Source organism: Haplochromis burtoni, unplaced genomic scaffold (assembly GCF_018398535.1).
Source record: "Haplochromis burtoni strain Fernald_Lab_line unplaced genomic scaffold, NCSU_Asbu1 Contig_252, whole genome shotgun sequence".
In the NCBI taxonomy this organism is placed as follows: domain Eukaryota; kingdom Metazoa; phylum Chordata; class Actinopteri; order Cichliformes; family Cichlidae; genus Haplochromis; species Haplochromis burtoni.
The window spans coordinates 508,145-532,300 of NW_024582613.1; the positions used below are offsets into that span (position 1 = coordinate 508,145).

Here is a 24,156-nt window from a genome sequence, read left to right on the forward strand (position 1 = left end):
AGGGCTTGTGTTTGATGTCTGAGGGCAAAGTTTGGTTTTTCAGCAGGAGTGAATAGTTTTGGGTGTAGAGCTTCATTTTGACCTGGAAATAGGATGTTTGGGACATTGAGTGAGATGTTATGGATTTGTGTTTACTGTTGTGAGGATATGAGGCGTAGTTTCAAGAAATGGGTTTTAGCAATCGAGAAAAACTGTAAACAAGAACAAAGTTTTAAGTAATCTCACTCTTCAGACAACACTGAAAAATGAGTGTCAGATTGATTTTTCTGCATTTGGCTCTGTATGATGTCAGTGAGAGCAAATATCCTTGATTCAGTCATCTCAGGCACGCAGTGAGCACCAACCGCCACACCACCAGCTGTTCGGCCCTTCTGTTTGTGAGAGGCTGCCAATCAGAGGGAAGTTGAGAAAGTTACATGGAGGGAGAGGGCTTAGATGACAGTCCAGGGTCAGTACGTGAATCATAACATGCTCGTAGAGTCTGAATATAGAACACGAAGCTGAAAATAAGCTTAATTGGTCCCTGTTAAAGTGGAAGTACATATTCAGATGTTCTCTTTCCGACAGCTATCTACTTATTGAAATTCAGTACTCACAAACAAACACTGTAACCATCTGTGACATTTTGGGGCTGAACTCCACTCATGTATAAAGAATTATTTAAAACTTAAAAGAGAAAGTAGTTGTCGTTGTTTTTTTGGTGGAGGCTTCTAATATTGTGCAGATAGCAATGAAGGATGTAAAGGCACGCACAAAAAAGAAAAGCAAAAATAACCCCAGAAGAACTGCACTTTTTAAAAAAATTCTTTCTGGCAAGAAATTCTTTACCTGAAAATCGGTAGATAACGACCGATTCTTCTGAATCTTGGCCTCTCTACATGGTAAGTTTTTCAGTAATTGCAGCATTATCCATGAATGATGCGGCAATCTGCTGTCTGAACAAAGACTTTCAATGCGTCTGAGGAGATGTGCTCAAGTAAACAAGGACGTTCCAATACAGCAAAACAGTCTGATGCATGATCAGAGTTCTGAATGATAGTACACCGAGAGAGAACAGTTCTGCTTTTTCAAATGTCAATTCAAAGTGAAACTCTGAGTCTCTATAAATACAGGATGTGGGTCAGCTTTGTGTGTGTGTGTGTGTGTGTGTGTGTGTGTGTGTGTGTGTGTGTGTGTGTGTTGTTCCACCATATCCCAAAGGTGCTGTATTGGATTGAGATCTGGTCACTTTAAGCCATTTGAGTACAGTGAACTGTGAGTATAGTGAAGCAGCCAGCAGATGTTTATGCTGTTGACATAAAGGAACGTACATGGTCAGCAACAATACTCGGGTATGTTGTTGTGTTTAACTAATGCTCAATTTTAGCTCAATTTTCAACCAAGGACCCAAAATGTACCAAGAAAATAACACCCACACCTTGGCACAAGGATATGATGGATCCTTTCATGTGGTTTATGCCAAATTCTGACCCTAATATCCAAATGTTGCAGCAGAAATCAACAGTCATCAGCCTAGCCAACATCTTTCCAGTCCTTCTATTGTCCAATTTTGGTGAGACTGTGCAAACTAGCTTCTGTTTCCTGTTCTTAGCTCATGGGTGTGGCACCAAGGGCATCAATGAGGTGCCTATTCCTAAATGTACTGAGTTGCTGCGATATGCATTAAACAGATGTGTCTAATAAAGTGGCCAAGAAGTGTATACCTGGACACGGAGGTTATTGTTTACAGTGTTAACTGTTTGAAGGAAGCTGTGAGTAGAACAGAGAAGTCAAACATGTTGAATGACTCGAATGTTTGATAACCACAAATTCAACAAAAATGTGACACAGCATAAAAAAGGAAAAGAAAGCGGTGGGGAAACCTTAATTTGTAAAATCTGAAGTGGAATGACGTTAAGAAAAATCTGTGTGGTTAGTTACAGAGAAACTGTATATTTTTTTTAATTTACGTGGAATATGATGCCATATGATGTAAACAAAGAAAAACCTAATTCATTGGCTCAGTTGAGAGGTGGGATCTCCTTCTTTACCACAATTATACTTTCAATTTCCTCCTTCTACTCGAGGTATTACAACTCTTCTTCTCCGTTTATGTAACGATCATTTAGCCTTACTTTGGAGAGATGCACTGCAAACTTAGTTATGCTTAGTTTTTACAGCATATTTCAAATGTCGTCCTGCATGTGCTGTTTTTGTCCCTGAGCAGGCAACAGTCTATTACTATTGACAATTGAATTGAATCTGTTTTAGACTGGAAAGCTCTAAGGCTGACGTGCTCGTGCTGGACGTTGGTAAACGGATGTAACTTTTGATTGTCTTCTAATATACCACGTTCACACGTTCATGTGTTTTGCACATTTTCAACCACATCCTGATTTGTACCTACTGAGGTGGACTGTTTTTTGCAGCTGTAGTTAGCTGCAGACCTGAAACCTAATTTGACCCGACATGATATAATCCCCAAAGTCATTTTTGCTTTGGTCGACAAGGTCTCGACTGATCACTTCATCTCTCGTCGTCCTCTCAAGCGCTCATCCGCTTGCGCGACAGCCAGAGCACAGAACGAACATTAGAATAAGTGAATGTTACGGTGCAGTGTGGGTGGTGGCAAGCTGTTTACTGGACGAGGAGCGAGTAACATCGCACAGAGAAACTCAAGCGCCGCGCCAGCAGCTAGACACTTCGTTTCGTTTACCCTGTACGGGACCCAGAGGAGAACAGCTGCGCCGTCTTTACGCACAACCAGAAGAGCTTTCTGAGAGACGGCTGTGTGTCACCACCATGTCCGCGGCAACAGCATCAATATCAGATGTATCCAGGACTGATACCGCAAACAAAAATGACCGAAATAAGTCAGGTAAGAGAAATGGCATAGAAAAACCAGATGCTATTTGATTTAGACGAAGCCAGCGTGCAGGATCCTCGAGAGATCGAAATGTCACTTGTGCACTGACGCCAGTTTTATTCTGTTAACTTGCGTGCTTCTTGTTCAGGTGATGTGCGCGTCCATGCATGTGTGTTGTACAATAGCTCTGTCTTACAGTGTTTGCTGTAACAACAATTGCACTGTAAGGATTAGTAGCTTAGGGTCCTATGTAATATAAAGACCTGATAGATTGTGTGAACTAGACATCGCAGTAATAAAATGAAACTTAAAAAAAGGGTGGATTGGTGTCCGATTAACGGTTAGTTGATATAATTGTCAGGTGTTATGAAGAAAGACAGAAAGAGGAAACGAAAAGGGGTGGATTTGACGTCAAGCAGCCGGACATTTCACTCATACATACAAGTTACATAAAATTATTCTTCTGTGCACCGAAGTGTGTCTTTGTGGTGGGATCTGAGTTACTAATGGTCTCCGTGTTACAATTTTATCTTGTTTATGGTTTACTATTATCTCTTCTTCTTTTATTTGTCTACCAGCGACTTTTGATATAGTTTGGTTCACTTTATGGTCTGCCACATGTCTTTCTTCAAAGTGCACAACTCCTCCTTGGATATTTTCCTCCAACTTAACCCTTGTGTTGTCCTGGGGTCAAAAATGACCCCAGGATGTAACAGGTGTATGGAAATCCCGAAAAAGTAACCTCCACTAAATCAGTCCCTGTAACCTGTCTGTTTTATTTAAGTGAAAACCAAAAGCAGATATCTCAGAGTAAAGAAAAAAAAAAATCAAAAATCTGGTTTTGATTTTCCCTAAACCAAATACATCATACTTCTAAGTTGTGCTGGAAACCACCGACTTCATGTCATTGTGTTTATGTGCATTCCAACTACTTGTTTTACAGTGAAGTCATGCTCTTGTAGACTGAGACTTGTAGACATGCAGGAACTGCTGGTGTACTGAGCTGTCACAGTGAAAGACCGTCCGTCCTGTAATATGCTGAGCTCCATGCTGTTCAGTATGATAACCTTGTTTTTTTTTCTCTTAATGTTGCTCCAGATGGCCTGTGTTTTTCCACCAGTCTTGCAGGCCTTTTGTTTAATGATTTATCACATTTCCTTCTTTGATACCGTTAGAATTCATCTCAGCACGGCACTCGGCTGTTACGGGGGGCTGTGTTTTGTCATGCAGTGTTGCGCAGCCCTTTAGGGGTTCAGTGCTGATAGCTATGGAATGACTGCCCCATTCCACACTGACTCTTATCCGCAGAGCCCCCCCACCCCCTTTTTGTTTGTTCATACAGTTCACCTTGAATTATTGTTGTGCAATCTATGAATTCCAAGTTGTCTTATCGTTCCTATGAATACAAATTTTCTTTTGAAGATGCATGAATTATACATGTACCCAAATTTTGGATGAACTTTGTGTGATTAATGCATATTCACAGTATCTCAAACATCATTAGCAGCAACAACTGTAGACATTGCTGCAAATTTTCCACACCAGCTGACCTCCAGCTTTCTGCTTTAGGTAATTCCAAAGCTCAGTGCACACCCATGCCTCAGCCAACATTGGGCAACCACCAGATCATCCAGGGAAATGGCACTAATGTGGGTACCGTCATATCACTACAGTGCCCGGGGAAGCACAAACTTGTAGGCAGTGATATGATGTGTGTCATGGGCCCCAACAGCACCTACTGGACAGGAGACTCCTATTGTCAAGGTAAGTAGAAACCAAAACCTTGAGATGGCAGTTAATATACAAAAAATGGCACATATTAGTAACCCATTTGTAGCCAGGTACATGTCACTTCATGGACCTAATTGCATATTCATTATGCATTACCAAAATGTGTGTGTATGCAGATTAAATGTCTCAAATGCTTTTCCTAGAAAAACTGCAGAGGCTGCAATACTCCCACTGAAATGTCTGTCAGCTCATTATTCCAAAGTGATGGAATATATATTAAACATTATGTGTAGGCATTCTTGTTAGGGACCAAGTTACACGCAGATGCTTATGTTGTGTTTGGCTTGCACTAATTATGACCTTAATTTGTGTGGGAACACAATGGAGGGAAAATGATGTGCTGTTTGTCAATACATCTCATTAAGCAATAATATTAATGCTACTAACTGGAGGCGAGGAATCATTTCAGGTAGGTGTACAGCCAGCGAGGAAGTGGAAAAACTGAGGGCAGAATTTTAATTATATTTTTTAGAATCAATCACCATGGGAGAGATGAAATTTTCTGAGTGACACTGAAAGAAATAAAATAATAATACATTTATATTTTATTGTCCTTTCAGTGATGAGCTGGCAAGAACACTTTGTTGCAAAATGACTTTTTATTTCCGCAAGTCTCTGTTGGATAATGACAATGAAACACTTGTGACATATTACAGCAGTCTGTGAGGTAGACAATATCTGCAAACCTTGTGTGAGGTGGCATTTGAGACTTCTGGTTGTTGTTATACACAGGTTTTGTAGTATGATGAATGGAATTGTAAAAAAGAAAAATAAAACACTCAGTGCATGAGGCAAAAATCAGTCAATACATCAGTCAACTGGCTCTTCTTCTGTCACTCTTCAGCTCTGTCGCCCAATGATTTTGGTTACCGCGTGGCTGTGGTGGCATCCTTTGTGAGTTCAGGCATAATCCTCTTCATGTCTGTGGCCTTCATCACCTGCTGTTTGCTTGACTGCATCAAGGAGGAAGAAAGGAAAAAGGAGGAGAAGTGAGTTAAGGATTGCTGGAAAAGTTGAAATTAAGTTTTTTTAAAAGTAAAAGTAAATCTACTGAGGTATCATTACTGGTAAAATGTAATTATAAGGAAAGCATACATCACAATACACTGCAAAATACTGGATTCTTTATACAAATAAATATGCATAAATAATAAATTAGATGGGTTCTTAGCTTAAATGATTGCTAACCTAAGGGTTATAAGACATTAATGGGACAGGAACACAAAATAAGGCCTGATCTGCTACACAGATGTGTGTGTGTCTTTATTTCGCTTCTTTGGGGTAACAAGTGGCATTTATATGAAGCACAGAGAAATTCTAACAGTCTAAAACATGACAAAGGCATGGCAACAAAAGGACTGCTTGAATACAGTGTATTAATAGATGTATCTACTTATTTACAACCACAGGTGCCAAAATACAATATTAGGTCTGGTGAAATATGAAATACTGACATGTATGTTTTTTTTATGCCAGTGACTCAGATCCGTGGCAATGGGAGGAGCCAACCCCGAACCAGGAGAACAACATGTCTCGATATAGTCATAAGGGCCGCAACAACAACAACAACAACACCCAGGAGAATCCGCTTTCTCCATGGGACACTGCTGGCCCTACCCTGTGTGACAGCATACGATCTTGCAGGTGAGATGTGCTGAATTTCATTTGAATGCTCCACAGTGACAACAAAAACAAAAACAACAACAAAAAAACCCCAACTTCCTGTCTTTTCTTACACAGATGTCACCAGCATTACGCCTATTGTCCTGCCTGCACAAACTATGGCCCCACACTTCCCCCTGCTGCTCTTCCTGGGCACGACTATAACCAGCCTCTCTTACGCCAAATGCCAGAACCTGACCCACCTCAGTATCCCGGCCCTCCCCTGTCCTCCTGTCAAAGTACAAGCCCGGGCCTGGTCCAGATCTCAGCAGGGGGATCTGGTTTGGTGTGGCAGTATGAAGGACAACAGAGCAGTTTATCAGGAGCAAACCTATTAACCGCAGATGAGGCCCCTGGGAGGAATATAAACTCAAACAGGAATATATACCCCAAAGAACTTTCCATAAGGATTATATCAGTGTGAGGACAGCACACAAAAATCATCAATCAAGACTTTGTTTAATATCTAAATCTGTTCAACAGTGTCAGCTGTATAGACGTGGACTGCGGAATGTAATAACTATATCAGTATGTTTTGGTGTATCAGCAGTGGCGAGATGGCTCTAAAGAGACATTGATCTGACAGACTAATGTGCCTTTTTATGCAAACTGTAATGGCACACTGCCCCCTGTCTGTAAAGAGGAGCCAGTGCATTTTCAGGACGCCAGTCTTGGAGAGAGCTGTTCTTCGGATGTCAAGAGAGTTGAGCTTAAAAGGAAGTTCTGCTGCTTGAGGCTAACACTTAAGGGATCTATTGCGATATAATTAACTTTGCTGTCAGCTGAGGAGAGTGTGGGAATCTGGGAAAAGTTCACTCTTGACACGAGAAGAGATGTTGTAAAAAACTGGCGTGTGTGTAAATAATAATTTTGAGAAATGTAAATAAATGACAGACGTATAATAATAACAATGAGTGATGCATTGGAGTGGGGAGAGTTTATTTAACAACACGTTTATTATTATTATTATTATTATTATTATTATTATTATTATTATTATTATTATTATTATTATTATTATTATTCAAGCCTTTAGGTTAGAATAACCTGATGTATGATTATTTGTTGCACTTCTGTGCTTCAGTGTTTGCTACATAAAGCTGTAGTCCGTCACTGTCTGCCCGGCTCATTAACATCATCATGTAGCCTTGAGGTCGGTCATGTGGTGACGCCACGGCCAAGCGTGCTGATGTAACGGGGCAGCGGAGCACCGACTCACGGGGGAGACCAGGAAGTTTTACCGGGAAGGCTGTCGGTCCGATTGTCAAGTTCACACACGGTGTAAATTTGTCAGTATGTCAGGTTTGTGAAGCGAGGGTAAGATGTTTCGCCTTGTTGTGAGTGCTTTGCGCGTATCCTTGCGCCAGAGCCAAGACTTCCAGGATATCCTACCAGGCTCTCTCTCTGGGTGCGCCACTTGTTGCTGTAAAGTCATAGTATAAAGTAGTTGTTGTTACACATAGTTATTAAGTAGTTTGTCATGGGTAGGTATCATCGTTTGTCCTGATATACAACCGGTAACTAAATCGGCAGACTTCTGTCATCAGAGGCATCCAGACTTTTATTAAAGACCCGCAGCTCCCTCTGTTGTCAGTCTAGTCCATAGAGATATTATAGCATTAACTGTACATTGGGATAAAGTAAATCCTGTTAAAATATTAAACTAGTAGAATCTTTCATACTGGGATGACGATACTGAGAATAACTACCATGCAATGTAACACTATGACAGTATCTGACACTTACCTACTAATTTAGTTAATAGTTTATGTTTTATGAACAGATGGCAGAAATATTCGTAGTATGTTTGCTCATCAGCTGCAGCCTGTAGCCTGTTTAAGTACACAACTGAGCATAAGAATATCAACAGTGGTCAGGACAAATACAATATCTATATTACTTAATGATTGGCAGTGTGGATATTTACTTCCATAGATCCCCCTTGTCGTCTTCTTCTTAAGTGTAGCATCTTCTTTTAAGAAAACAGACAATGCTCATGCATATTTCTGGGGGGGGAAAACTGGTTCAGAGTCCAAACTATTAACACTAACACCTTACAGTCTTTCTGCTGTCTCTCACCATTTTATGCATCTTAAATTGTAGTTGGCTGATTTTCAGTACTAACATTATGCTATAGAAGCTATAAAGTGTAGTGAAACTGACACATTTGCAGCTATTGTATTCGCCTTTCTAAACAAGAGAATAAACCTCTTAGTTCCTTATTTTCAGAACATGGCTGATTCCAAGACGAGCTTACTAAGAAATTACTAAAACTAACAATAAAATCTGCAGCCCTTCTGTTAGGGCTTTGTCGCATGAGCCATTTGTGCAGGGTCATAGCCTGTTTCTGACCTGGTCTCCACGCTTTGACCAGCGCTGGCCTTGACACCCCTTGTTAAGCAATGTCTTTTCACTGTCATCAATCTTCCTTTACTAGACACCGATGGTTACCAAGAGCGGCTGCAGAGTGACTCCCAGTTCCTGTGCTCAGATCAGAGGATGGACACTGAGCTGGTTGACAGACTTGTCCTGCAGCTCAACAGGATCTACCCGCAGATACTAAGTGACAAGGAAGCCCACAGGGTCACTGCAGCTATTTGTGTTACACAAACAAAACAGAAGCATACTGTGCAGATGCGTGCAGTGACTCAATGCAGCCTGTGTCTCCCTGCAGTTCAGGAACCTAAGTGTGCCCACCAAGGTGCGGTTAGCAGACCTCTTGAAGCACCTGCACAGAAAAGGAGAAGAGGCATGCCATGAATTCTACAGAGCCCTTCACATCCATACAGAGGACATCTACTCTAGCCTGCCCAGCAGAGTCAGAGAAAGAGGTGAAACATTGAGCTTTTCTTGGCTACAGATTCCAAATTGGAGGATAGCTGTTTCTTCTCCATAAAGTTCAATTTCACATTAATTTTATTGCAGACACAACTATTGAACCAATGTCTTTGTGGGACCTAAAGGTTCTGGTTTTATCCTTAAAGCATAAGTTTTGTGTCTGCTAAGCTTTTTTTTTTTTTTTTTTTCAGCACTGGTTGCTTTTTCTACCATGTTAAAAAAAAGTGCATCTTGTATGTTTGGTGTGATGAGGTTAGACAAATTACAGGAGCAGCTTCCAAAGTGTCCTATAAAGGTGGCTCCCCTGCTGTGTCTAGCTTTACATCAGCTTATCCTGTTTAAGATGCAAAGAGAAGCTAATGTGCTGCCTAGACTGCTGTCCAAGTAGCCATTTAACACTTCACAGGTTGTTATTGTTAAAGTGGAATGCTGCATTTTAACCTCTTTTACTTTCTGTTTTTAGAGGTGGCAGATTCAAAATGCACTAACGACAAGACAGTTCGGCAAGAGCGATATGTGCTTAACGACAGAGGTACATATAATCACCATCATTAACAACAGAAAAAGGGGTTGTTTCTATGTAAATCATTCAAATCTTTAAAATTTAAGAATATTGAGATTTCACAAACTAAAAAAACATTCGTTGATTTTATACAATGATGTTATACGATAAATGTTGCTGTTTCTTAGTTATTCTGTAATTATTCTGTAATTATTTAACTAATTCTGCTATAGTTTAGACAATTCATGACATGCTTTCCAGGAAATTGGACTTATTTATTTCAAAAACATGCACACTCTTACTTGCAAACCCTCTCAGGAGGAATCATGCAGATTTAGTTGCATGACGTTCACAAAATACAATCACAAACATGAACTAACAAACAAATGAACAGTGTAATCCATAGGGTGTCACTGACTTGATGGCAGAAAAGCTCACAAGTGCACTACTGTTAATGGTTGAGTTATTCTGTTGATTTATCAGCTTAAAAATATGACTAAACACTAAAAACTGACTTTCAATCCAACAATGGCACTAAGTAAGGGGCAATTTGAAAACAAATCAGATACTGGTAATCACTTGCGAAATATATTTAATGATAATATGTAAGTAATGACTCATAAAAGCCCTATATGTGTCATTTTCTTCCTTATCTTGCCTGCATGGCATTTTAAAAATTATTATAGTTTTACAGTTTGTGTGAGTATGTGTCAGGGTCCCTCTGTACCCCCTCGCTGATCCCAAGATAAGCCCCTTAAGCTCAACTAAGCTGTGGACTTTAGCAAACGCAGTTGTCTGTTGAACCTTTTAACCCCTAGCATCAGAATGCCGGCCCCATCACTGCTCTTTACTTCCACCATTCATCATTCCATCACACTGAGAGCTTGAGCTTTGTGAGGGCAGTTAAGCTCATGTATAAAGCAGCTTCCTCTGGCCTGCATTCCTTTGAACAGTCAGAGCTGCATCCACTGGGTCAAAGGTATGTCAGCAGGGAAATGGGTCATCAGAGATGCCGTGAAACACTGACTCCTGATCATAAGTCATACCAAGGAGCTTGTTTAGCTTGTGAGCAAGACAACTTTATGTACACAGAGCATATTTAGGACTCTTGACTTTGCCATTCAGAATATCGGCTATTATTTCAGTTTGCTTGTGGTATTTAGTTTTTTTTGGATCATCTAATTTATTAAGCAGGTATGAGCCACTGCAGACTGATCAGATAATTGTATAGTTAATGACTTTATTCTCTCCTCTTGCAGGACCAATGTTCTTCCTGAGCTGCTTCAGTTTTGTAGTTGGAATTGCAATACTCTACTATTACGGAGGTGAGTCGTGGCACAAAAAGTGAGAGGGACACAGACTTGAGACTTACTTTACTTACTTTGATCATGTTCAACATTTCAAAACATACCTTCCATACACACAAAACTCAGTTTTTTTGCTCTTCTTTATAGACACAGAGGGTGAAACCTTGAGATGCACTGGAGTGTTTCTTCACTGCTCGGCTGTAAGACTGAGTAAAGATGCTAGAGATGTTTTCATTTCATATGGAGAAGTTGGAAAGTAAAAAAAAATGAAAACATCGAGGCAATGAGAAGAAGAAGCCATGAAAAATGTCTTTTTTTCTGTGCCAAACTCATCATTTTCCTAAACCTCACATACTAATTTATGTACGAAAGTACTAATTGGAGGAACGTAACTTGACCTGACACATTCTGTCACAAATTCTCACAGCGTACATCTGAAATGGCAGAACTATGCAACGTTCTTCCAGAGTACTTGTATGTATGATTCTTGCCTGGATTTCATGTTTGTAGATAGCTATGAATTTCTTTTTTTTTTTAAACTAAAATGCTTAAAGCGTAATAATAACCAAGTGTAACTGTGCAGCTGCACTCCCACAAAGCTGTTTTCACTTACTAAAGACTGAGTCGGTTGTTTGGGTGCAACAAACCCAAGAGTGGGCAATGAAGTGTATTTTGAGGAGAGCTTCAAGTAGGAGCATCTGTGTGGGAAGGCTCTTGGTTTGCACTTAATTTAACAACTTGATTTTTTCATTGCTCCGTTTGTTAACGCATTTCACAACAAAGATTTTCTTTTTTTTTAAATACACAACAAATACATGTATGCTCACACCTTAGCCCACTTCCAGTGCCTTTTATGAAATTTGCAAAATAAAGGGCACTCTAATAGTGTTACTTATTTTCAAATAAAGCACAGCAAATTTGGATCACCTGTGTTTGCATCTCATTTTTAGTCTTGTGCAACAAATATTTGACAAAGATCTTTGTAGAAATGGGAACATCATTAATTAAATGCTGTATATGTTGCCGTAGTGTAGCAACAAAGGGGAATTAAAGGTAATTAGGAGTGCATTGATTAGCTTTTCCGGGTTAGTTTCTGGCACTGTTCACTGCACTGTCATCATGAAATGGAGATTATGTTAAATTATTCATCTAATTGATTCAACAGCAGCAACACATACACTAGAGGGCACTACTTCCTCACTCATACACACACACACACAAAAACAGAAAAATATTCAAGCGTGCTATAACAATGACAATGGGAAGCAGGGATCAGACCTCATTAATGAATAATGGCAATCAATTTGGTTGAATGAGTTAAGCTAACTTGATTAAATGCTCTATTAAATGCTGCTAGCTAGAATGCCTTTGAAATACCCTGATGGGTGCATTTGAATGCTCTCTGTTTCTTGTAATAAACAATGTGCAGGAAAGTAGTCACATCAGAGGTAAGGTCTACATCACAGCAGCAGAGCAGAGGTGTCTGATCTCAGGAGATTATCTGCACTCGGCAGCATTTTTCTGCTACTGTCTTCCCTGTGAAGTGAGAGCAACAGATGAGAGGGGAGTCAAAGAGAGAGGGAGGAGGAATTGGGAGGTGCTAAAGGGGGCTGGAAATGTCACCAGAGTGATTGTTCAGTTCACACTCTGGCATCCACATTCCCACGAGAGAGCTATTAATACACTCGCTTCAAAGGAACTAAAAGTCCTCGTTGATCATCAGCATCCTCTGATGCGCAGCCCCCACAGAGTCACTTTGTTAAACTTCAAGACAGAGCGGTAGGAGCCATGGATATACATTATGTATATCCATGGCAATCTACAGATCTCCTCCAAGTGAAGCTGTGTGTATCATCAAATCTGGCTCTCAGTGTGGCTGTTTCCACGGTTACCAATGATAGTTGTAGGGGAGGAAAAGGATGAGATTGCGACGTTTTGCCATCTGAAAGGTGCATCCTCACAACCACCTTGGAGAAATTATAGATAGCTGCATGAATGCGATTAAGGTTTTTAGCTGATAATTATGTGAAACAGCCTCAAATTTTCTTTACTGGATATTTATGTCAAACCACTCAAGTGTATAAAATGAGCATTTGCTTGTGCTCTAATTGGGGTTTCAGTGGCATTGCTGCCTAATTAAGGCTTCTGTTTTAACAAGTAGTTCTGCCGGGGTCTGTGCTCTGTTGACTCTGACTCACCAGCTACTTCTGGTCCAAAGAACCACAAACAAAGTCCGGCTTTGCTCGTCACAGAGGGATTCATAGCACAACCAAACACTGTTATAACTGAATGTTAGGCATGACACCTGTGGGGTAGAGTTGATAGTAAAGTTAAAGCTGTGGAGGTGGGTAGTGGTTTTGAGGCGGATGAGGCCTGCCCTGTGCTGCATACATGTGCTCAGCACACCCGTTAAACATGATCAAACGTCATTGGTGCAATTAAAAATTAAAGAGTGTTCAGGTGTGTGTGTGAGACTGTGCATCCATGTCTGGCTAGTGCGTCGGGTCACTGTCGGACAGCATAGGAGACAGACAGCATGAGGTCACATGGTCCTGACTGCTGCTGTCTCCACTTTCCTGTTTGTCCATTCAGAACAAATGTTGTGTTGTTTACGTACCAGACCTCTTTGTCGCTACGCTGTTTCTCTCTTGTTCGCTATTTTCTCTCTGTGCCTGCAGCCATGCAGGACAATGATTTTCTGGTAAATGAACAGCTGTGTATTTTGTTTGAGTTGTTTTCTGGTGGAAATTTCTCTGCGAGCCTGGAGAGGTCACTGTGTTTGTAGGTCATGTAGGTGATTGTGAAGGTCCGGTCAGAAGAGGAGTAGAGCAAAAACATGCTGACGACATGAAAGTTTTTAGGAGCAAACTGCAGAGTAAGGCAGGAGAGAAAATACCTGTTTGAAAAGAGAGAGGGGAGCAGTGAAAGACTGTGAAAATAATGCATACACACATACAGAGATGTGCCTGTGTGTGTGTGCGTGGTCAGTTGCTGTAATTTGTTCGATGGACTCCAAAAGCTGTGATGAAGACGTTGACCACCACGATGATGAACACCAGACCTGTAGCCAAGTTTTCCATGAAGTTCAGCCTCTGGTGTTTTTGCTCATCATTCAGGTTCCATCGAACTGTGAACAAAAGCAGAACAACACACAACTCAGATAATGTCTAATTGCACAACAATCTACTCTATTCTGGGACTAAAGCCAACTCATTATGGCGCAAAGATTTACTGTCAACCACAAATCTATATTTACTTAATTCTGGGTTCAGAATGCTCATACATCTATTTGTGTCTTTTATTTTATGACGCAAGCATGTAAGGAAACAATGCAATATTCAGTTTTTCATTTTTCACTTAGAGGAAACTCAGATTAACGTGGCAAAAAAGTTAGATCTACTGCAATCAATTTACTATGTTATTAAAAATTTTTAGCTCATTTTGAATTTGATCACTCAAAAAAGTTGGGACAGGGAAATGCAAAAGGCTTTAAACGTAAATGGTACTTAAATGAAACAGCTTAAGGAACATTTTGCAACTAATTAGCTGAATTGGCAACAGGTCAGTAACATGACTGAGTACAAAAAGATCATCTTAAAGAGGCAGAGTTTGTCAAAAGTAATGGTGCAGTAGGCAGAGGCTCATCAGTCTGCAAAAAAACTGCATCTACAAATTGTGGAACAATTTCAGAATAGTGTTCCTCTTTGTAAATCGTGAAGACTGTGAACATCTTATCAGTTACAATTCATAACATCGTCATAAGATTCCAATCATTTGGAAACATCTCCGTGCACATGGGACAATGATGAAAATCAATACTGGATGCTCGTGATCTTTGGAATCTCAGGTGACACTGCCATAAAAAAACAGACATGAAATTGTCATGGAAACCAAAAATGTGGCAAAAAAGACCCAGAATTATTTAGCAGCTACAATCCTATATTTCAGAATAAGACAAGAATGGAACAGAATTCCTCTCCGAAAAGTCCAACAACTGGCCTCCTAAATTTCAAGACATATATGGACTGTTGTTAAAAGAAGAGACGCTGCTACACAGTTGTAAACATGGCCCTGTCTCAACTTTTGTTTAGACCTGTTGCTACTAACAGCACCCGATACATTTGTTAAAATAGTATAGTTTCTCAGTTGAAACATTTAATACGTTTTCTATTCTTCATAGTGAATAAAATATGAGTTTGTGAGATATGCAAATCGTTGCATTCTGTTTTTATTTGCATTTAACATAGCTTCCCAACTTTTTTGGAAATGGATTTGTAACAATAGCGTCCCCCAATGTAAACATGTATATGATGTGATACATTTACTATACATCGCAGGCATAAATGTCACACAGGGAAAGAAAACAAGTGTCAGGTTCAAATCACAGAGAAAGAACAATACAGGGGAAGAAAACTGATCAAGGGAAGCTTGTATTTCCTATATGCAACTGTGTCATTTCTTTTGTGTTTTAATAGCATCATGGCATGTGTTAAATGCTATGAAAACAGCTAATTGGTGTTGTGACAAAGACATTACTATGGTGTCATCAGCAGTACAGGGAGTCGCCTGTGAATAATGGTCACATGAATGCATATTCATACAAATGGGTGTGCAGTAGCCATGTATATGTGCATGGGTGTGTGTATTTGATGGAAATTACCAGAGGTTAAACAGCGTAAGAACCCTTCCTGTGATGTGTGTGTGTGTGTATCTGATCTGTCTTGGTGGGGGCTAGAGTCTGGTTGGGGTGGCCAGTATGTAGGCCGTTCACATCACGCACCACTGGCTCCATTAGAGAGAGCTGGATCCAAAGGGGAGGGAGGGATGTGAGGACGAGAGGCCAAAGAAGTTCAGAAGAGTAAACAAAAATGAAGAAAAGAGTAATGAGAAAGAAATGTGTGTGATATTTTGGTAAAGGCGAGGGATGCTGTTTAAGTCTGGTGAAGGAGGTCAAAGGGGCAATGAATGAGTGATGACTCTCACGTGCTGGATGTGTCTTATGGACATGTGACGTTTTTAATGTGAATACCTCAATGTGCAAATGTCAGAGTTAATAATATCTGATTGTACTGTATACTCATACTGTAACAATGTTGATGATGATATAATATTTTTTTTGCAGAAATCTGAGCAACAAGGGAGGAAATATTCATTTGGGCGTGCTTTGAAATATCTGATTGATAATTGATTATTTTATTTTGTTTCACAGAGGAGGTAGATAAGACATGTGGGGTTGTTAGTTTCACACTAACCAAACAAAACTCACTTTATTTACTCATCCATCAACAGCTGAGTCATTGTGACTGGCTTAAAGTTCATTAACCTGTTGTTCAGTTTGTCAGGAAAAAAGAAACTAAATTAGTTTATTTATCCCCAACTTATATTATTTTTATTTACACGCACAAATTTTTCAACCCGAGATATCAGCAGACCTCCTAAAAAATTGTTGCTGCATCTGTCTCTTTTTGGGCTTTTCTCTTTGTTCCAACACATGGAGATACATACATACTGACACATATTGACACATTTACACACATACACAGCACCTCTCCCAACTCCCAGCAGTGCTGATATCAGCAGTAAAACCTAGTGAACCCTTTGACCTCTCAATCCTGGTTGCTATAGAGACTGAATCCAGCTCCTAATAGGTTGTTTGTCAGGAGTCAGTAGACTTGACATTTATGGGGGAGGGGGTGCATTGTAGGGCAAAATGTGGCATATAGATCGCTGTAATCTTGCTAGAATAGGAAGGGTGAAGTGGGCAAATAAAGGATGTGAGATGCCAGACAGCAAAAACACCTCTGATACACCAGAAGGGCTCAGGCTATGTTTACTTTCTCACCTATGAAGATAAGCAGGACCCCGACTGTGATCTGTAGACACAGAGAGATGCTGATTAGGGTGATGGTGGGGGTGTAAAAGTGGAAGCTTGGACCCTGCTCCAGGACAGCTTTTAGCTGGGAGGCATTGGCCATCAGCAGGGCCACATCCAGCATACTCTCAGCTGCACTCTTCTTATTGGCATAGTGGTTCATGTTCAGAGGAGCTGGGCTTCTGGGCCAAGCATCTGGATGGGTGGTCTGGGGGAGAGAAGAGAGTAATTGGCACAGAGATAATGTTTATGGCTTGCAGATAATGACAGAAAGAAGAACGCCGGGAAACAAGCAGAAAGGCTTGCTCTGTGCTGTGTTTTGTTCTTCCAGTAGAGCCAACAAGGCATCATTTTGATGAGACTAGCAGTAATTTTGTGTTTCCTGAGCACGGATGGTGAGGATCTGGTTATCATTCTGACCTAATTAGAACAACAACAGCCATTACAGAAGAGTGACCTTTGAAAACAGAGCCATTAGTACAGCAAGGAGATACTGGCAATCCGGTAACAGTACCATTAAAACATGACAAACACGAAGTCAGCATATGCCATTTGTGCGAATAGTTTCAAGCGATCACTTTCAGTCTGCACATTTTCTCCTTCGCTAGTGTCATATGAGCATTGAGCTCTGGGCATTTTATACTGCTTCTATGCGCCTGCGCCGCACTTGTTGCCCTCTATTCCAGTGTTTGTTGACTTTATAAATCAAAACAGTCAAATGATTGATTTTCTTATCTGTAAAGAAAACTATCAGTGTAGAGTGATAGAGTGATCCTTTGTTCATATTCTGCCCATATCACATTCTCTTGAAGCTTGATGGACAGCTGCAGAAATGGGCTGAGCAAAGCCAAGAAGAACCAGTGTTATATGATAGCAGTTTACCTCAGTTTGCCCATCTTTTGGCAGGTAGAGCCTTCAGCTATCAGGACCTTCTCTTGTGAAACCTACTCTCAGTTTTGGTTCTGAAGAAAGACACCCTCTCTACTCTTAAAATTAATCTTTCACTTTCCTTTTTGACAAATCTAAGAGTTTCATCAAATTCCTTTAGTTATGCTGCTCTAAACCCAGGGTGCTAGTGGATGCACTGAACACTTCTTCTTTGCTCCTCGCTTTTACTTCCCGTACACTCATAGGCCACTGCTGCATCTTGTTAACTCTTGTCTACTTTCTTCAGTAGTTTCTGTGATGTCCTGCTCGTGGCTCATCGTGCGCCTATGGTCCTCTGTCCAGACGGCAGTCCCTCTCTGAGCCTTGTTCTGCCAGAGGGTCTACCTGTTGACAGGGAGCTTTTCCTCCCCACAATTGTTGGGGGATCTTTGGCGTTCACTCTCTAATATTGCATGATTTTTACCTTACCTTGGGATGACTGTTGTTGTGAGCTGGTATTAGCTTTAAGCCTAATCTTAAAATTAGAGAGGCTAACTGTCTCCTGGATCCAAACTGGGAGCCAGAAGTCTGAGAGTAAAATGCTCTTTTAGGGTGATAGGGTGATACTATGAGGTCTTTAAGGTAAGATCCAGCTTGAATATATGAACTGAATTGAAATAAATGTTCACTTCAGAACAAAATGTGCTTTATTATTTTGTTATATTTTATACTCAATAAACCAGGGACTTAGGAAGAGAGGTGAGTAAATATGGTAATTCATTTCTATGATTAATCAGCAGTTGATCAAAAGTGTTTAAGAAAGTTACTTTTACTCTGAGTTGTGTAACCTATCGATTCTTGTGTGGGTGAGCGTGATGCAACATTAGATTAGCTCAGTTGTGAGTGTGTTTGTGTATTCACTCCATGTCAGTGGACTATGTACTGCAAAGAGAGAACCATACATATCCACTGGACCAGAAGGTTCTGGAAAAAAAGTTATCTTATTGGTGAGTCTGTCTCTATAAAAAATGATGGCTCATTACACCTGAGAACCACATTTTAAAATTCAGTGGCGACAAGGTCAAAGCATGAATGCCAATACCAATGCCTCTTTTTCTTTGAGAAGGAAAAAAAAATCAGCAGTCTCTTCCTGAACACCAAAATCTTCCGTTTTTATCATAACACTCCCTGCAGCTGCAGAGAGCATAGTTTGTCTGAGATTAACCAAACTGCAGAAGTGGTGTGAGCTGTCTTCCCTCTGCTCGAGGGATAAAGACAAAAAGAAAGGAAAGAAAAGCTGCACCCTCTAATTTACCATGGATGAGGCTACAGCTGAATTACAATGTATTTAAGAGATTCACAGCAATCAACTGGCATGGGTTAACTTGATGTATGAGGGGAAGTACACTCTGAACAGAAGGTGTGGTCGATGGGGTTGGTAATGATCTGGTACTCTGGTTGCAGTAATTATTTAGATTTTTTTTTTTTAATCCTGTGATAACCACTGGACAAGCCATGTTTAATTCTCTTAATAAATCTCTGCTTTTTAGAAGATGTATTAAATGGGTTACTGGCCAAATTCATCATCTGGCATTCTACTTATCAGTTTAACTTTTATGCTTTATCATAGATTCATGTGAACACTTCAGAGACATCTCGGCAGTATCCAGCAAATGCTAAAAAAACAAACAAAACAAAAAACAAAATGTGTTTTTTCCAAATCCTTTCAACTCAAAGATCCACTGCACTGTGTTACACCTTCACAACGAGGAATTAAAACACATTTTAGGACATGCTTTGTGAAGCCAAACATGCATTTTCGCTGGAAAGCAATGTGGTGTGGCAGGGTGTCCTGTGACTGTGATCTGCTCCAAATACCACAAATGGCATACTGTCATGACGTGTCAGGGTCAGCCTTTCTGCTCTCACACACTGACATAGGTTTTTCAAAAAATACAGCCCTTTATCCCAGAGTCAACAGACCACAGTGAGATAATACTTGTTGTGAGATCGCAGGTTGGAAATATGGAGTCACTATGTCTAGAAACGCAGGAGGTTTAATTTTTTCCAAAAAAGAACTCCTTTTTGACATGTGCGTAGGCCAAATCTAAAGGTCATTTCCTCTGTCTGCCCAAGCTATTTATCACGATTAATCCTGCTGTCTACTCGCATCATACAGCTGGCAAAATAGCACAACAACTAATCACAGTAGAGGAGACATTCAGTGCAAAAACGATAGCAAATACAGGCTCTTATAATGTGTCTTACTCAACAGCTGTGAGTGGAGTGGAGGGATAACATGCAACAAATTATTTTTTTTAAAAAGAGAATGTACGTGATCCTGGTTTTCGTTTGAATAATATTTGGGAAAAAAGTGGAAGGCAACTCACAATTGGCATTTTTGGAAAGAATTTTATATCCCAGAGAAACCCAGTGCTTGTCAGTCATCTAGGCACACCAGATTTATAGCTATCTAAACTGTAGGAACAAAAAGAGAAAAGTTCTCATTAAATCAGTTGTGCTGTACTGGTTCTAGGTTTCAGTGCTGATTTTTGTGATGAATTATTCACAGTGCATTTCTAGTCTGAATCAGTCTCGGGGGAGATACACCGAGGGGAGAGAAGGAGCAAGGTAACGAGGGAGGGGGAGATAGTCAGAGACATAAAAGTTGTTTGGATCTTAACTCTCAGTTATGTGTCACTGTGGAATAACAGATGAAATCATGTAATAATATTTAACATTATTCAGTTTCTGCTGTAAGGTGTCACTAACACTACAATGTGGGAATGAGAAGGAAAACCAGCTAATCAGTAAGTTATTTATATAGGGCTTCTTCAAACAATGAATGTTGACCTAAGCGCTTGACTGAGCAATTGAAATCATTCCTATAAATCACATAAATAAAACTGAGAATAAAACTGGTTCTGCTGGGGGTTTCTTCCTGTTAAAAGGAAGTTTTTCTTCCCACTGTCACCAAAGCGCTTGGTCATAGGGGGTCATATGATTGTTGGGGTTTCCTCTGTTTTCTTTGTATTATTCTAGGGTCTTTACCTAACAATATAAAGCGCCTTGAGGCAACTGTTGTTGTGATTTGGCGCTATACCAATAAAATTGAAGCTGAATTGAATTGAATGAGAAAATATGACATTAATTTACCTTTCAACCTGGGTTGCAGAATGCAAAGGATTACCAAGGGTGAAAAACAAATAAAAGACCCTTCAATTCACATTCGCTACTTCTCATATTTTTTTAATGCTAAAGCTAGATGCAGAGTTGTATAATACATGCTTTTTACAACTTTGGAAAGACTGCAATTTCTTAATTCCCGTGATTTAACCCAAACCTCAGATCAAATAAATCCATTTTTCATTGTGTATTCAGAAGCAAATGAACGTTTTGGCTGATTTCCCAAAAACTAAATGAACTCATTCAACTTGCACACCTAATCCTAAACTTTTCTCCTTTTCCCATGTCGTCACACTAACTGATTACACCCGCATGTAAGTTACTTAGAGAGTATGCAGTGCCTTTAGCTTTGTATTGTTAAGCTCTGTGTCTGACATGTAGAAAGCTCTTCAAGGCAACAAAGCAAGACACCACTTAAGACAGTGAAACCGTACATTTATTATTTAGTTAATTGAGCCCGTGTTCAGCTATATGATGAAATGCTAAATTAACTCTAACTGCATGAGTGAGTATTTCACTTACTTTTTTTTCCCTCGTGCATAAGCACTTCTTTGCTCTCCATCCATCATGTCCTATCAGCAGCCTTCTTCTCTCCCTCACCTCAAAATCTGGCCAGCTTCCAGATGACAATCGACCCAACTGTAAATCTAATTTCCATGAATCTCTGTAGAGCTTTTAGTTTTACAGCCTTGCACAAAGCAAAGCAAACATGACTGTTTCTGAGTGTGGTCTATGCAGCTAAGGCACTTATGGTGGGAAAAAAACCCCCAAACAAATCAAAAACACTTTCTCATTTAGTGAAAAGCTGCAGTTTAAACTACGGGTTATCAAAGAAAGTGAAATCTGACTCATCTCATCGGTTTTAGATTTCAGTGAAAGGCAGGCAAGGATATTAAAAGCCTGCAGAAAGTCTTCCTGTGAGATATTCACCCTACAAGAGCCACGGATTGAAAAAAAAAACACTCATATTGACTCACACTGGTGGGGGACACATTGTAAATGAGATCAATTGCTCATTTTATCGAGCGTAAGGGTATTACATTTTGCAAATGCTGGCTGAGCTCTGACTGTTGCAAGGAAGTATCTGTGGCTGCCAGGGTCTCTCTTCCTCCTGCCTTCTTCCTCAAATTCACACACACACACACACACACACACACACACACACACACACACACACACACACACACACACACACATCTGAAATTAAATGGCGCTATTAAGACAGTGACCATGCGGATAACAGAGTGAAGTCCATTTCCCTGCCCTGTAAAACTGGATGCTGCACATTAGATCCAGGACTGAACTACTCTTAAATGGCAGCTTCAATTGCCTAATAAACTAAAGTAATCAATCTGTGAGCTTTACAGTTGTGGCATGAAGCAGGATGATGTAATACAAAAGTAAAACCTGGTGTCTGTTTTTATGTGCATTTAAGCCAGTGCACTGGTAACAAAGGAGGGCATTCATTGTTTATAAGGTCACTCAGGTACCAACAATACTTCACCCCTAAGCCAGACCAGACTGTCATCTGACCCAGCATGCTTGCAAAAGACTTTAAGATGTCTGTTCAAATGCTTCTGCGGAGACATAAAATCCGTCTTATTCAGCACCACTTCTATTCTGCAAAGCGTATGCACCTCTGAATGTACCTCACATGCAGATGACATGTAACATGAGAAAAGGCACAGAAGTGGCATGGAAGCGCAGAAACCGCAGGAGGTGGATACTTTTACACGATCGGCTTACAATAAAAAGTAACAACCGACAACTCTGGGTACAGAAATGACCACGACAATGAATCAACACTTCTTGCAACAAAAAATTCAACCTAAACAAAAATGATTGACAGCACATTTCCCAAGTGCCCATATCCAAGCGATTGCTTTGCGGTCCGTGCATTTTTGCACTGTATTAACACTCCTTCTATTCTACTGTATAAAAGCATGCAAAACAGCAAGAATACTCTTATTAATCAGGTAATCTTTCTTCGTGCATCTTTTATTTATTGCACTTGTGAGCATGTCAATTTGTAAGATCAATCTACTTAGCCTATAGACATCTATAAACCAGAGGATTTACCTTTTCCCTCGATGAATGTTAAAAAGGGGCTGCAAATATCTTACCTCGGTGCCACTTAACCTGTTGATGCTGCTGCTCATTTTTGCCCTGTGCGAAGAGCTGCTACACCTCAGATGCAGGCTGCAGCAAAGTGGCAAAATATCCTGTAGGGGTAGAGAAGACTGGACCCGCAAGCACGTAGCCAAGGCTACGTGACAGAGCTACTGATGCACGTGTAACTACTATATTATAGTGACACAACAGCAGTGATAATGGAAAAATGTTGTTTCAACAGCAGGCTCGGGAGTTAAGACACGTGACTGAGTCTGCAAAGGGTGTGAGAAATTATTTATTTATGTTTTCAATTGCTGTGTAATTTACTTGCACTGACTCTAATCAGCCTTTGTCTCACCCCGTGTCACTCTGTCTGTTGGACAGCACAGCAATATGATGAGTAGGCTTTCTGTGGCGTCCCAGAGTGCCGTATGATTGGATGGACCATTCCCCCCACCTCCACCCTCCTCCCTTCTATAGTCCTCACCAGGGGCGTGGAGCCAAGCGAACTGAATGGGAAACACATTTGGTGTACCTCACCGGTGCACTAACCAAATGGTGGAAGGCGATGACAAGCGCAAACAGCTGTTGGTTTAAGTTAACTACCGAGGGGACTACAGGAAAAATAAAAAAAACCCGAGTCTTAAAGCGACCCGTGTGTGCTATTTACTTACGCGGCAGCGAAGAAGAAGAAGAAACAGTGGGGAGAGTCGCATCGGGAGCTGCAATTGAAGAGAGGGATGCGGGGACTTAAAAGGAGATAAATACAAGAAATTCGTCAGTTATTTCTTGTCAGGATGTGGTATGTGTTCAGTTAAGAAAGCCCGAATTTGTTTGCGGTCGCTGGGGCGGCTCCTGTGCTTGAAAATGGAGATAATATGCAGATAGGGCGTTTTTGAAGTCCACCTTTTGTCGTGGACAGTCGGCTAACGTTGGCGAGGATTTTTTTGAGTGCTGCTACTGGACCTGGCAGGTTGGTCTCTGCTGTGTGTCACTAGCGTCAGTTATACTCGAGGGTGTTTTTTATGCCCCTTTTTTGAACAAGGTAAGTCGTGCCTTATTTTTTTAATGTCAGTATTTGAACGTAAGATAATATTGTGGGTATACTGGGGGGAATTTAGTGCTAGCTAGTTGCCAAACTTATGTCGCCGAAGCCAGCTTGCTAGTTTCTCGG

The 24,156-nt window shown here is 40.4% G+C and overlaps 4 protein-coding genes across 12 annotated transcripts in view; 3 read left to right on the forward strand and 1 right to left on the reverse strand.

The window, feature by feature from the left end:
• The first annotated feature begins 2,056 nt into the window (after positions 1-2,056).
• Positions 2,057-7,212, forward strand: LOC102301183. 2 transcript variants are annotated; one of them, XM_005938960.2, is made up of 5 exons: positions 2,066-2,857; positions 4,415-4,609; positions 5,481-5,625; positions 6,113-6,280; positions 6,377-7,212. In XM_005938960.2, the coding sequence occupies exons 1-5, from the start codon at positions 2,782-2,784 to the stop codon at positions 6,720-6,722; spliced, it is 930 nt and encodes a 309-aa protein (XP_005939022.1). In that variant the 5' UTR covers positions 2,066-2,781; the 3' UTR covers positions 6,723-7,212. The 2 variants fall into 2 exon arrangements, with proteins under 2 accessions (XP_042083221.1, XP_005939022.1); XM_042227287.1 differs by having other exon boundaries at positions 2,057-4,609.
• Positions 7,213-7,292: 80 nt separating this feature from the next.
• LOC102297848 (caspase recruitment domain-containing protein 19) lies at positions 7,293-11,479 on the forward strand. Of its 2 annotated transcripts, none has more exons than XM_005938949.3 (6): positions 7,293-7,615; positions 8,736-8,881; positions 8,973-9,129; positions 9,600-9,668; positions 10,898-10,963; positions 11,093-11,479. In XM_005938949.3, exons 2-6 carry the CDS (start codon positions 8,798-8,800, stop codon positions 11,203-11,205), a joined length of 489 nt encoding a protein of 162 aa, XP_005939011.1. In that variant the 5' UTR covers positions 7,293-7,615; positions 8,736-8,797; the 3' UTR covers positions 11,206-11,479. The 2 variants fall into 2 exon arrangements, with proteins under 2 accessions (XP_005939011.1, XP_005939008.1); XM_005938946.3 differs by having other exon boundaries at positions 7,293-7,600.
• Positions 11,480-11,604: 125 nt separating this feature from the next.
• On the reverse strand, positions 11,605-23,454 carry LOC102298796 (ninjurin-1). The gene is made up of 3 exons (XM_005938951.3): positions 22,994-23,454; positions 16,788-17,025; positions 11,605-14,072 (listed from the first exon to the last, which is right to left on the reverse strand). The coding sequence occupies exons 1-3, from the start codon at positions 23,027-23,029 to the stop codon at positions 13,930-13,932; spliced, it is 417 nt and encodes a 138-aa protein (XP_005939013.1). The 5' UTR covers positions 23,030-23,454; the 3' UTR covers positions 11,605-13,929.
• The window catches only part of LOC102299315 (serine/threonine-protein kinase WNK2), a 40,766-nt gene continuing 39,993 nt past the window's right edge, over positions 23,384-24,156 (forward strand). For 2 of the 7 annotated variants that reach the window (XM_005938952.3, XM_005938955.3), the window contains exon 1: positions 23,385-24,027. The gene's annotated coding sequence lies outside the window, so the exon portion shown is untranslated. Of the gene's footprint in view, positions 24,028-24,156 lie in introns of all 7 variants that reach the window. The other 5 variants (XM_005938956.3, XM_005938957.3, XM_042227286.1 and 2 more) reach the window with 4 other exon arrangements.

Coding starts and splice junctions, on each gene's coding strand:
- LOC102301183 (XM_042227287.1), top strand. CDS start 4,318: ATGCATATTCACAGTATCTCAAACATCATTAGCAGCAACAACTGTAGA. Junction 4,610..5,480: donor AGGAGACTCCTATTGTCAAG/GTAAGTAGAAAC, acceptor GTCACTCTTCAG/CTCTGTCGCCCAATGATTTT. Junction 5,626..6,112: donor GAAAGGAAAAAGGAGGAGAA/GTGAGTTAAGGA, acceptor TTTTTATGCCAG/TGACTCAGATCCGTGGCAAT.
- LOC102297848 (XM_005938946.3), top strand. Junction 9,130..9,599: donor CAGCAGAGTCAGAGAAAGAG/GTGAAACATTGA, acceptor TTCTGTTTTTAG/AGGTGGCAGATTCAAAATGC. Junction 9,669..10,897: donor ATATGTGCTTAACGACAGAG/GTACATATAATC, acceptor CTCCTCTTGCAG/GACCAATGTTCTTCCTGAGC.
- LOC102298796 (XM_005938951.3), bottom strand. CDS start 23,029: ATGAGCAGCAGCATCAACAGGTTAAGTGGCACCGAG. Junction 17,026..22,993: donor ACAGGTTAAGTGGCACCGAG/GTAAGATATTTG, acceptor TCTCTCCCCCAG/ACCACCCATCCAGATGCTTG. Junction 14,073..16,787: donor GGTCCTGCTTATCTTCATAG/GTGAGAAAGTAA, acceptor TTTTGTTCACAG/TTCGATGGAACCTGAATGAT.